The 12896-nt window shown below is 33.2% G+C and overlaps 1 protein-coding gene across 1 annotated transcript in view; it reads right to left on the bottom strand.

Moving 5' to 3' along the window:
• Positions 1-12393, bottom strand: part of LOC123672129 (sprouty-related, EVH1 domain-containing protein 2) — a 30776-nt gene extending 18383 nt beyond the window's left edge. Inside the window, exon 1 of the mRNA XM_045606119.1 lies at positions 12243-12393. Coding sequence (XP_045462075.1) covers positions 12243-12262 — 20 coding nt within the window. The 5' untranslated portion in view covers positions 12263-12393. The remainder of the gene's footprint in view (positions 1-12242) is intronic.
• Between the last annotated feature and the right edge of the window lie 503 nt (positions 12394-12896).

Genomic DNA, 12896 nt, shown 5'->3' with positions numbered 1-12896 from the left:
ATTTTGGGCTTCACCTTTTGGAAACATCTCAAAATTTCGAAGCACTACTTCTTGGAAATACTTCAAAATTTCGACCACCACAATTTTGGCAATCCTTAGATCCTGACATCGACTTCTACTCAACACCTGATTTTGAAAATCACGATTTTTGGTACCATTTCTAAATTGGGACAACTGAACCAGGTGGAAGTGTTTATCCCCAGGAAGGCCTTTACTGAACTGAAGTTAAGTTTTGAGAAGGAAAGAGACGACGAGAGTATTTTATCGTATTCGAAATTTGAATTTCCAAAGTTCAATTATAATTGTAATTTTTTTTTTCTGTTTAGTTATTTTCAAGTTTCTTTGATCAATTCTTGCTTAGCCCACAACCCCTTACGACTGAGCACCGAAATAAAATAATCTCTCCATCTGGGAGGATAATAACAGAAGTACCACTCTTAATTATAGGGGTACGCTACAAGAGTACCTTTATGGTGTAAAATTGATTGGTGTTCAAGTCCACTTGAAATTTTGATTAATAAATCTTACCTTAAAAGACTTGTGTTGAATACGAATGAATGGTACGAACCGTGTATCTGGCGCCCTCTATGAAAGTCAGAAATAAAAACAAATTAATGGGATCATCAGCTTAAAAAATATATTCGATTCGTATGAAATTTCATTACAATGTTGCCAGTAGTTGAGGCAAAATCGTGAAAAATGTGTAAATTTTTTTTCTTCAACGTCATCGTGGATACGGATGGCATTATGAAAAATTTTTAACCCAATTATTTTTCAGTTTTCTACCTCTCCTAGATACGGGGTTTTCTTTTTTGCAATAACGTGTATATCGCATTGTCAACGAGTTTTCACCTCAAGAATGTAAAATATCCGGTTTGTAATCGTCCTAGAATTGGGGGTTTATTTCAATAAACCAATGGTGGTTACAAGGTTAAAAGGAAAGATACTACAAACTTATAAGCGAACCTGAATTCCGTGATTTTAGCTTTACTGACGATAAGACGAGACACCAAACCAAATGAACTGCGCCTATAACTCAAGCGTAGAATAGTATCGAAGGAATTCAAAAGTCAAAACATATATTAATGTATACTGAATGAGGTCCAGTAGTCCGTCTCGGTTCCCCAAGTATCTTGAACTTTCTGTTTTTATCGACGTGCTTAATCCGATATTTATATTGGTTGCAGAATTTTGGTTACATTCTGGAATCTTGATACATTAATTGTGGTACCTGGCTATTCGATCTACAGACATCCCCAACTCTGCGGTGTCCGTCTATCTAGTGCGGGTGATTATCGAATCTGTTTCACGATACATCTCAAGACTCAATTTGACTAAGATTGACACTATATTTGTTGATCTGATAGGTACATCCTACTTCTTTTATCCAGTCAATATGTGTTTTTCACAGGAAAGTATCAAATATATTTTTTGAAGTGCTGAATCCGAATCTGAGGTTTGCCACCAGAATTTCGTGATGTAACATTGAAAAAAATTGCAAAAAGAGGTAAAAAAAAAATTATTTTTGGCACTTACGGCATATAACTCGGAAAATATCAATTTTTCGTGAATTCATTAACATACATTATAAAGTGTGTGCCAGCTTTCAAAAGTTCGATTATTCGAAAATGGTTACAAATCGCCTGAGCGATCTACAATCAAAAAATGTTTATAATAATAATAATAATAATAATAACATTTCTTTATTACCCAACAGGAATATCCCAATTACAGGGTAAAAATAATATACAATATACAGTGCAGAATACACAAAAATAATTCAACACATCAACATGATGCATTTCCCACTTGAAAATTCACTTCCCGAAACTCAACCAAAAACATTAACTCTTAGTTTATTAGCACTTTTACAAATACGGTTAACTGGAGATCGTTCAGAAATATTAGTCCGAGCCGTAGGTAAATAGAAAACTGGTGTCGACCTCGCTGCTAGTCTCGGCACATTGAAAGACATCTTGGACAGAAGATATGGTGAGTCTATCCTGTTGGCTAACAATCCACGGGCAAACCTGGCACATTGTTCTTCATGTCTATCAAGTAACGAGGATATCCTCAACTCCTCCATAACATCAGAAAGGTCTGCACCACGCTCAGGATACCGCCCTGTTCTCTTGAACAACACGTATTTAAAAAATCTATTTATGAATCATATTTCACACCTTATTCTACATCCCACTCGAAAAAATATACGGAGTGTTCCTTTTAAAAGAGAGCGAAAGTTATATTCGAAATGTTCCGTATTGAAAAATATTTTTCGGCCATCGTAATTTCAAGGAATGAGAAAAGATAAGAAATATTACAAATCCGTCTATAAAGGGTGTAACATGAGTGACTGGCCATAGCCTAGTGGTGAATGCAGGTCATCCAGGCCTTCCAGAAAAATATCATAGCTTGTTATGTATCCTAAGACTGTTAGTTTCGGATAACAGGGTGATTCATGCAAATTGACTTAAATTTCTTATCTCCATAACTAAGGAATCAGCAGTCCGATTTTGTTCAAATTTTGAGGGTTTATTTAGTTCATGCAGCCCTTCAAAACGATTAATGTAATTTCAATATTTTTCAGGGCATTACTCAGTTTATTGTGTTTTTTCCTTTAGACTAAATCTAAATTTTTTACACGTTTTAGAGAAATATCGTTTTTGGCATGAAAAAATACATAATTCAGTCTAATTAATTTAATTTTCACTTTGAATGGCACACTTTTTTCAAATGAGTAGCAAACGAAAGAAAGTATGTGTTATGTAACTTTTTTGAAATACGGTCCTGTTTTTATTCCTTTTGTGATAATATTTGATGTAATCAGATAATTTTTCGGATATTATAGCTTTTCTGTTAACCCTCGAAAAAATATAACTTTTTATTGTTAACCCTCAGCACCTACTGTTTGTTTTAACAGGCTGCTTGAAATATCAATAAGAAGTATGTTTGATGAAACTGTGAATTCTTTTGAAACTATGTAGATGTGGATCCTCTCTAAATCATAAGATAGAGGAATAGTTTCACAGTCACTAAAACTGTTAGTTGTTCTCTTCCAGTTGTCGGACGTCACATTTTTTCTCTTAGAGTCAACTTGTCCCCTGGTGTTGATGGTATCTCAGCTGGAGTGTGCTCATCCACTTTCCCACCCTCTATCAATTTCATATGCTCTTTCATTCCAACCTTCACGCCTGCCATCTGCTTGGCTTAGTGTACTTGTCGACACCAATTTTCAAGGGTGGAAATAAACAAAATGCTGCCAACAACCCAGACGTCAGCCTGGTTCCCATTGTAGCTTAGGTTTGCGAAAATATCATTCTTGACAGTGTCCTTCAGTTCGTGACTGCTTGATTCCAGAAAGTCAATACGGTTTTACTCCAGGACACTATCGTTACCAATCTTCTTGAATGTGTGAATTCGTGGACACAATTTCTAGATGAAGCCAGTCCAGTGAATGTGGCTCATTTTTTAGCGCTTTCTATCGTGTGCATATCCTTCGCAAAGTGATCATCTTGGATTGGGGCATTTCTCACAAATCAAACATTTAGGGTAATGGACTCTCTTTTTCTTAGAGACCTTTCATAAGCAGAGTTCCACAATGTTCTGTCTTGGGTCCAATTCTTATCCTCTTAAAATACTCAAAAAATCTTAAATACCATTGCTCTCAATTTTCAGACGACACAAAATGATTCGTAGATTCAATTAGAACCGCTGACCAAATACAAAGATTTGAAAACATTGATTCGTTGGTGACATAAATAATTACGACACGTTGTTTTGTGAAATTTCTTGTAGATTAACATTTTTTTCTTGGAATGGAAATATATATTTTTGATGTTATTGTTTTTGAGTTTATAGGCTCTCTCCCAACTCTCAATTCATGTGTAATGATAATAATGATATAATAATGCCGTATGACTCTATTGGGAATAGCGAATCCAATCATTTCAATTAATCAAAATCTTTCCACACATTTCTTATGAATGATATATATTTATATGTTTTTTGAATCCTGAAAGGTTCTTGTATCATTTATTTATATCATTATTAATAAAAAATATGTGTGAATCAAAAAATTTAGGATGGAATCCGAACGTAATAGTCGTAAGCGAAAGTTCGCGGAATGCAGTGACAGGCTCAAGATAATAAATCTCGATAATGCGAGAAATGTGTTCGAAAACTGCGAGAAAATCAGGAAGGCCATCAGAGTAGGTGGCATCCTTTTCGTCGCAGTTAGCAAGAACATATTGACTCCAGAAACATCATCCATTCTCGCAAATGAGATCAACAAGGCAACATCTACTTCTAATACCACCGAAGTATTCAGCAAGAGCCAAGAGGACCTCGAGGGATTCAATTTGGTAGAGGCCATACAATGTTTGACTTTTCTGACTGAAGAGATCCACAGTCCATGGTCTTGGATAATTTGTGCGTGATGTCTTATGAAGATAAGTTTCAACTTTTGGAAGCTCTGCTAGACGATGGTCGCATAGTTATAAAGGCTAATAGTTTTGAAGGTCAGTCTGGTGATTCTCAGCCAGGACCATCTCATGCTTAACATTATGTTTTTTTGAAATGCATATTCTTCTCTTCTTGTTCTTTCTTTGATTTGTTCGTTTGATGTCAATAAAGATTATGTGCGTAGATCTTATACTTCATATAAGCAATATCTGGATAATTTACGGGTGTAAATTTCATAAATATTTCACCATCGTCCTTCAACGAACTCCGGTTATGATGGTATTTCGTGATCCAGTAATTTTGGTTTTTTAACCATGTGAGCGGATGAGTCTCATTGATGAACTTGACAAATAAATGACAAGACGAATGCTGACTGATAAAGGCAACAAACTCCAAATAGTCTTTTGATCTTTATTGTATGTATATATTTTTTTTTCTTTCATGTATCAACAAGGGTTAAGTGGTAGAACACCCATGGGCGAACTTCCCCTTGAGATTTCTATAATTATTATTATTAAATATTATTATAATATGATTGATCGTCATATTATATTATTATGATTATTTCTCTTAAGTTCAAGAAAATTCAAAAGGGTTATTTTTATTCATGATATTATTCATCGTATTATTGATATTCGTCCCAAAGCTCCATTATTTTCTGCAACTGAAGCTACTCTAAAAATGTCTAGATTTGTTCGATAGTTCAAGGCCGGACAACATCGTGACACACATCTTAACTTGACGAAATGATAAAACATCATATTATCTCATATAACTATTGAAAAAGTCAAAATGTATTCAACCTTATATTATTTTGTAATTGAACAAATATATATGAGGTTTTAGAGTTGAAGCATGAGAAGTAAAATCAATACTTCTTGCAGTCCAAGGTGAACTTGATAATTATAAATTCGGGTTAATGAGATCTGTGACAATACAATTGAAATAACATAAACATCTTATACTATTTCAATATGCATATAAAATTAAAATCCATTAAGGATACCATAATAATGAAAGGATTCATCATTGGAACTATAAGCAAAGAGAGCCCATTAATGCCAAGTACACCAAAATAAAAATAAGAAGCAAAAATAGCATTATTTATGTAAATGTACCAATATTCGATTGATTCAATTAGTATAAATTCAATTCAGTGTCAACCAAATGGATATAAATTTCCCTGCTCAACCTGATGTTCTTTAGAATGAGTGTGTATGGTAACAAACAATATAATAATTTGAACATTGAAGTTTCGTCAATTCAACACTTCTAAAATCATAAATCCAAACAAAGTATTTCACATGTCAGTGAACTACGTGGTGGTAATCCCCATTAATGGAATTTCCAAGTAATCATCATCATACAACCGGAAGAGCTGAAAATCCTAAGAACTACTCGCAACCCAACCCCTAATGTCCATATCAAATTTGATCAATATTGGAACACAGGACGAGCACAATGGGCGATTCGTATGTTTAATTTGTTATTACATTTAGGCTAAGTTCAGATGATCGCGCTTAAACGCGCGATCCACAAACCGCGCGACTAAAAACACAGAGGAGTCATACAAATGTTCATATGGTCGCGCGACATCGCGTGTATGACTCTTTTGTATTTTTAGTCGCGCGGTTTGTGAATCGCGCGTTTACGCGCGATCATCTGAACTTAGCCTAAATGTAATAACAAATTAAACATTAGAATCGCCCATTCTCACGTGTCCGGTGAGGTATCATCTGAAAAACATGGAAAAGCGCCTGAAAACACCTGTAGTTTTTGTTAAGAAGCCACTGAAACAGCCAAACACTTGCTATGCGAATGTGAGGCTGTTCACCCACCGGAGTAGGCTACAACACTTTGGGTCTTGGTTTTTAAAGTCGGAAGAAGTGATGGATGTAGCCCCCAGAAAGGTGATAAAGATCATTCAGAAGATATTGCCTGACTTGTAAAAGGCGCGGGGATGCACAATAGATCTTTAGGTCAAGGTGTATGCGAGGTCGGATGATCTTCTGCCCCTCCTCTTATGCAATTTGGGAGGCACTATCGAGGAGTCTGACGCTTTTGAGCGCTCGTCCTGTGTTCCTAAATCAAATAACAAATTAAACATACGAATCGCCCATTGGACAGGTTACTCTGATTTGAAGTAGTTGTTAGAAGTCGTGACCGATCAGAAGCCTATTCCAGCCATGTGAAGGTCTGGAGGTCTTCCAGCAGCTCTTAAACCGGCTACTCACCAGGTTCCCGTTTTCGAGCATACGGAGCATTTTCAAGTCGAGCAGTTCAATCTTTGATTTACACTCGGACAGCCGGACCCCTTGATGCCGGCTGTAAATAGACTGGAAGATGCTCCAAATGCCCGAAAAAGGGAACCTGGTGAGTGACGGAACTTGTACTGGCTTGTTTTCCAATAATGGGTTATATTATATTTTCTTAACGAAAAACTCCATGAGTGTGTCTGATGATGAATCAGAAAAGAAAATGGAAGACACATTTATATATAATTGTATTCTAAGACAATCAATTTCGGCACTAGGCCATCATCAGGTCAGCTGGAAATAACGATATAAAAATAAAATCACAACACGATAACCTAACATATACAATTTCTATAAAAGTTTTTGACAGTGATAATGTCTGATATAAACAACAAGATCTATTATTAACTCACCGTCAATGAAATAAGTACTTTTTAAAAAAGACATTAAATATATTATAATTTTTCCTGAGAAATTGTTTCCACGAATACATATATATCTAGGTGTTAAAGGTTAAACTGTAATTCTTTCTTTGAATCGGAATGTATGTTTTATACCGAAAAGCCATTTGTATTTTTTGTATAAAAAAATTGACAGTTTTATTCTGGCTAGTTACTAGAGGCTTATTTTCACGGTGATAGTTACTATTGCGATAGTACTATCGTGATAGTACGACAGCACTCTCGCACTATCACGATAGTAACTATCGAGTAGTTTACTTGGTGACATATAAACTGCTCGATAGTTACTATCGATATTACAAATTTTTATGCAAATAAATTGCGGTACAACCTTCTGTCTAGAATTATTACATCAATTTCAAATTTCAGAGAATACCAACACTTTATCATTTATGAACTCATAATACCCTTTCACTATACTCATTGTGGCTACAATAAGCATATCATGAGACTAGTAGTATAGTTGATGCAAAGTGGAGTATGTATAACTGGTCTGAGTTTATATATTTTTAAGAATCTCATAACGAAAAAGCTACTTATGTCAAGCGATATGAATTTTCATATAGATAAACAGAATTTAGTTTATATTTTGTTCAGAGTAGTCAACCCTGTTCGGAATAAATTAATAATGATTATTGAATTATGGGTTGATTATTGAATATTTCAGTTAATAGTCCGAACTTATCGACTAACCTACTAATATTCTGCCAATGGGTGTGGCACATTCAAACCACTCATAAGCCAACCCATACCAAATTTCCCCAACCGGAATCTAATGCCAAATTTCATCAAAATTTAATTGTAGAACCTAGTACAAGGATTTTAGAACACAGACTGACAGACAGACACAAAACCAGATTTACATTTTACGAGAGAAAAGTTTGAATTCAGAGACTAAAATTGATGAAAATGCTTCGCTCTAAATAGGATAATCATTCACAACATCTACAACACCTATTTAAAATATTAATAAAATAAAATAAATAAATAAAAAAGAAAATAAATAACATTTTGTTAGTCCTTTAGTGCTTTCGCGTGTGGTGTTGTGTCAAATGCCGTAGGCCAACAACCCACCAAACCCAAAAACACTTGACTATACATGCATGTCAACAAGATTTTATATATTTTATCAATAAATTGTGAAACGTATAATCAATTGTTTTCATTTATTTTCTTTTATTAATATTGAAAGAATGTTTCAATTTCGACCTATTTATAATATTAATATTTATTAATAGCTTAGCAAGAGCTAGAACTATATGTTAAGATGGTCAGTTAGGTATTTTAATAATTAGTTCCTTAAAAAAAAACAATAAGTTTAATTATATCTAGGAAATATAATGCTGAAGGTTTCCACGTCCGGATTGTTCGATAGAATGAGAAAATTTCTGGTCTCGTCAGTTTTTCACCTGACCTTTCGCTTACTACTGCGGTAAGCATCTTCAGAGGTTTCTAGGTCAAATATTGTAACTCGAAGCTGGATATAATCTAAAGAACCTGGTATTTTCCAATTCTAGACTTGGGGAAGTTTGTTGCATCTCGTTTTCTTTTTGTTTAGAAGGTAGATTTTCTTCAACTAGTAATTGTATACATGAAATTTTCACAATAATTGGTTACTTTATGGTATTGGTCTTCCTAATTTGAGAAAGATTCTTACATAACAATAGCAAAATCCACCATTACTCTTCAAGCTCAATCTTTGTTAATTTCAAAGTTAGGAAATTTCTAATATTATTAATATGTTACGTAATATTTCGATGTTACGATTGCCATGATAAGTAGCCGGGCGATCGGTAAGAAATATACCAATGAAGGTACAGTGGACTCTCGTTAAGTCGAATCACCACGGGGCCAAAGTTTCTCCTCGAGTTACGTATAGTTGGAGTTAGGCATATTTCGAGTTGTACAGCTCATTCTTGATTAAATTCGACTTACAAAGATAATGAGATAGAGGCAAACTAAATGAAAATTTGAGTTATAGAGGTAAACAATAGTGATATTTATAGTAGGAGTAGATTGTACAAATTTGGATGAATTTACTGAAAAACGAATTAACGTCTTTACAAATTGATCAACTTGTTGATAAATTTCAATTGACAAATTCTGAATATTTTCAGAGTTTTTCTTATGAAAGAGTCTGATTTAAACTCCAAAACGTGAAAAGGGTTAATTCATTCAAAGTGTTATTGTTCATTGTTCATTTATAGACAACATTTTTCTACTAATATACTCCTGACAAGTTAGTCAAGAATTTGCAGGCGCCATTCATTCCTAGAACTGCAGAGTTCTTGGGATAAAAAATAGTAAACGAAAGATGCATTTCCTACAGCCTTTACAAAACTAAAGGGTGCAATTACTGCACCATTAAATATGATCCATTCGACACGTTGAGACTTGTGCGGCAGGGTTTTGAATCAACATACTTACACAATTTTTGTGGGTCTTCGCCTTACAGAGGTAAAATATAACCGTAAAATACTTTTGAGTTATGCATGCTTATTTTTTCGACTTAGGCAGGTTTCTTCAAAGGAATTGAAAATAATTCGTGTTATCAAGGATTTCAAGAGTCGACAGTATATGGAAGTACATTCACATGTACATCTTTGTATCAACTAAATATTATTAATAGTTTCAAATCATTGGTATCTTTCAGTACCATAGTCCATGATCTGCAATTAAATGATTTTTATTTTTGTGTTTGATAAAGAGAACAGATATCCTGTTTAAAGCAAAAAACAATAAAGCTTTGTGTAAAATTTGCAGCACTATCAAAATTGGAATTAATTATGATGATATCGTCTTGTTTCTGACTTAACATCAGGAGGGGTCAAAATGGTGTTTCCTTCAAATCATTTCAAAGGAAGAATAGTTAATGATGAAGCAAAACAGAGATCAAATTAGAATTACCAGAAATAGATGTCAAACAATGCTGAAAGTATGTAAAAGGAAATGAAGTGGAATTACAATAGGAAAATTCAAAAACGCATTTATCTTCACTATCTAAGGATCGTATCGATAACAATTTCATCCACTTCCTGAAAATATAGATCTCAACAAATAGACCCATGAGAGATCTATTGAACTGATACAATATCAGTTACTTGTCAGGAAGTGGTAAAACGATCCCCAAGTACCTTAAAAAAGCTAAGTACCACCTAGTTTGTATTAAAGATAAACACCAAATCGGAAGCAAACGAAACAGAAAATTTTCCCCTCAGTATTTTCCTACAAGTAGGGTTTTGGAATAAAATTTAATATCAAATAAAAAATTGCAAGGACTTATTATTTATAAATTCCATAAAGGTTATACAAAAAACTCTAACCTTCTTTGATAGTTTCATTTTTTGTTTTGGTAATGTATACAATCAACATTTCTACCAATTCATCAGGAAAGTGTATTATTTGAATTTTAACCATATTCACACAATTTACATCCTTTCTCCGATATAATTTTTCAAATGACTGTTACTGGACTGTGGTCACAAGCTAGAATATTAAAGTTTACTAGCTTATACGAGAGTTTGGAAGTAAATGAGTCGCCTAATCAATAAGGATTAAAAATTATAATTTGATTATCAGTTGCAAAACAAAATTCAAAACCTCATATACGAAATTAAAAATTTGATGTGTTTTTATTTTTGATCACAGTCAAATAAAATACCTACGTATACAAAATTTTATGATTCTATAGGGTACCTATAATTCTTTCATAAATCGCTACTACACACCTACCTATATAATATATGTTTTTATATGATTCTAAACTCAATTTTCAATCCAGAATATCTTGCTTCAAGTTATGTTTTCATTTACCAACTGCAATTATTACTTTTGTAAGAAAATAAAAGAATTCTTCATTCCCTTTTCAATACTTTCTTATTTATGATTTCATTTACTGCTCATTAGCAAATATTTCTTTGATAATAATCAAAAACTCTAGACTCCCGTAATCATTTTTCTCTTTTTTTAGCAGATTACTATTAAAAAGGTGGCCATCAAACAGAGTCTTTGACCACTAATCTATAGGTATAATTAATTTTTTTAAAGTATTCAAAATTTAGTTTAGTACAAATTTCATCTTATTCTAAAAATATGTGACATATCATCAATAATTGATTGATAATACTATATTGCCAATATGTAATTAACAATAAAATTTTGAATCAATGAATAGTGAATGAACAATTATTTCACTCTTTTCCTGAATACTACCAACAATGCTCATTTATTTCAGAGTTTTACTCATCTCCAAATCAAAATTTTAGTCAATTTTGTTGAAAATTCGCCTCAAATTCATAACTGACGACTGTAACATTACTACAATCCTATTTTGATTGAAGGTTTTCCCAACTTCCTTCAAGGAAGATATTTACTACCAGTTTCCAATACCATTGAAGATTAACAAGATTATCAGGAGTAATACAGAGCATAAATGAATTTATTTTGTGAATGGAAATAATATGGAAATAATTTAATCCTTCTGATTGCCTTTATATCAAAATATGAATGGCAATTAGTTGAATAGGTTGAATTGAGAATAAGAATTCTTGTAATATACTGATATTAATACATTTTTAAAATTCAGGCAAAATGATATGTGGTAAAGAATTGTTAAGATCCGGAAGGTATTCAAGAAAGGATTGAATACAACTATTATGGTGAGAATAATTAATTGGAACTTGATTCAATCCACTAGCCCCTTAATTATAAGTTTTCCAAAGCACGTCATGGTTTTTAAATGGAATCATTGAATTCTAAAGGTGCATTGGCACCGATAAAACTGATTACCCAAAGGTCTACGTATTCCATTCCGATCATAGTAGCACCGATAATGCATCAATGAATGAAACCATTGATTACTTCAACAATGAATGATAAACTGTAATGTTATGACATCACTACAAAATATATTCTATTCGAGGGCGGAAACAGTTCTAAATAGACTAATTATCCCAGTTAACTTGTAATTAGGAAGGAATTCTCCTAAATATACTCAATACAAAATGATGGCTGACAAAACATCCCTAAAACAGGGTGGTTACTTAGGCATCAGAAATGTACTCACTCATCACACGGGTCGATCATGATTTGTTTTGTGGAATATCCTAATACTGCGGATCAATTTGTTGTTTGACAACCACATTTTTCCACAACATCAAACCAACCTTTACAACACAGAGACAATCATTGAACTATATTACAGTTGATTGTGACATTTCTATTGCTATGCGCATGTCCATACAGTTGCGCCTATTAGCTTTCCATTAGGTTTGAATTATACCGCCAAAATTATTGATTAATTTTAATTCATTTGAAATGGAAAATTCGAATCCTGGGATTAACTATACTGACATTCTTCATAAATTGAAATTAAATAAAATTTAGGGAATCCTCGGGATAGGTACAGGCACGGGAAGCTCAACAAATCGGTTTTCTAAAATTGACTAGGCAGTAGAGGCGTGTTTTGCAGCATATTTTACATTTAAAATGGTCATAAGAAGAGACAGAATGTTCAATTGAATTCAATATGACACTATTGAATCACCACTCCCATTGGTAATTTGTGAGTAATATTTTATTCGAATATTTCAAAAGATTCAGGTAAATTCGTCGACCTGGGGTCTTTTTCAAACCTACAGGGTGATTCCATCATTTAAATTATTTAAATTGCAATATTGTTAAGCAATAAATAAAATATTTACATTGATTATGAATAAAA

The sequence above is a fragment of the Harmonia axyridis genome, chromosome 2 (genome assembly GCF_914767665.1).
Source record: "Harmonia axyridis chromosome 2, icHarAxyr1.1, whole genome shotgun sequence".
NCBI classification, from domain to species: domain Eukaryota; kingdom Metazoa; phylum Arthropoda; class Insecta; order Coleoptera; family Coccinellidae; genus Harmonia; species Harmonia axyridis.
Note: the sequence above shows the minus strand (reverse complement) of the source record. Positions and strands in the feature narration are given on the sequence as shown.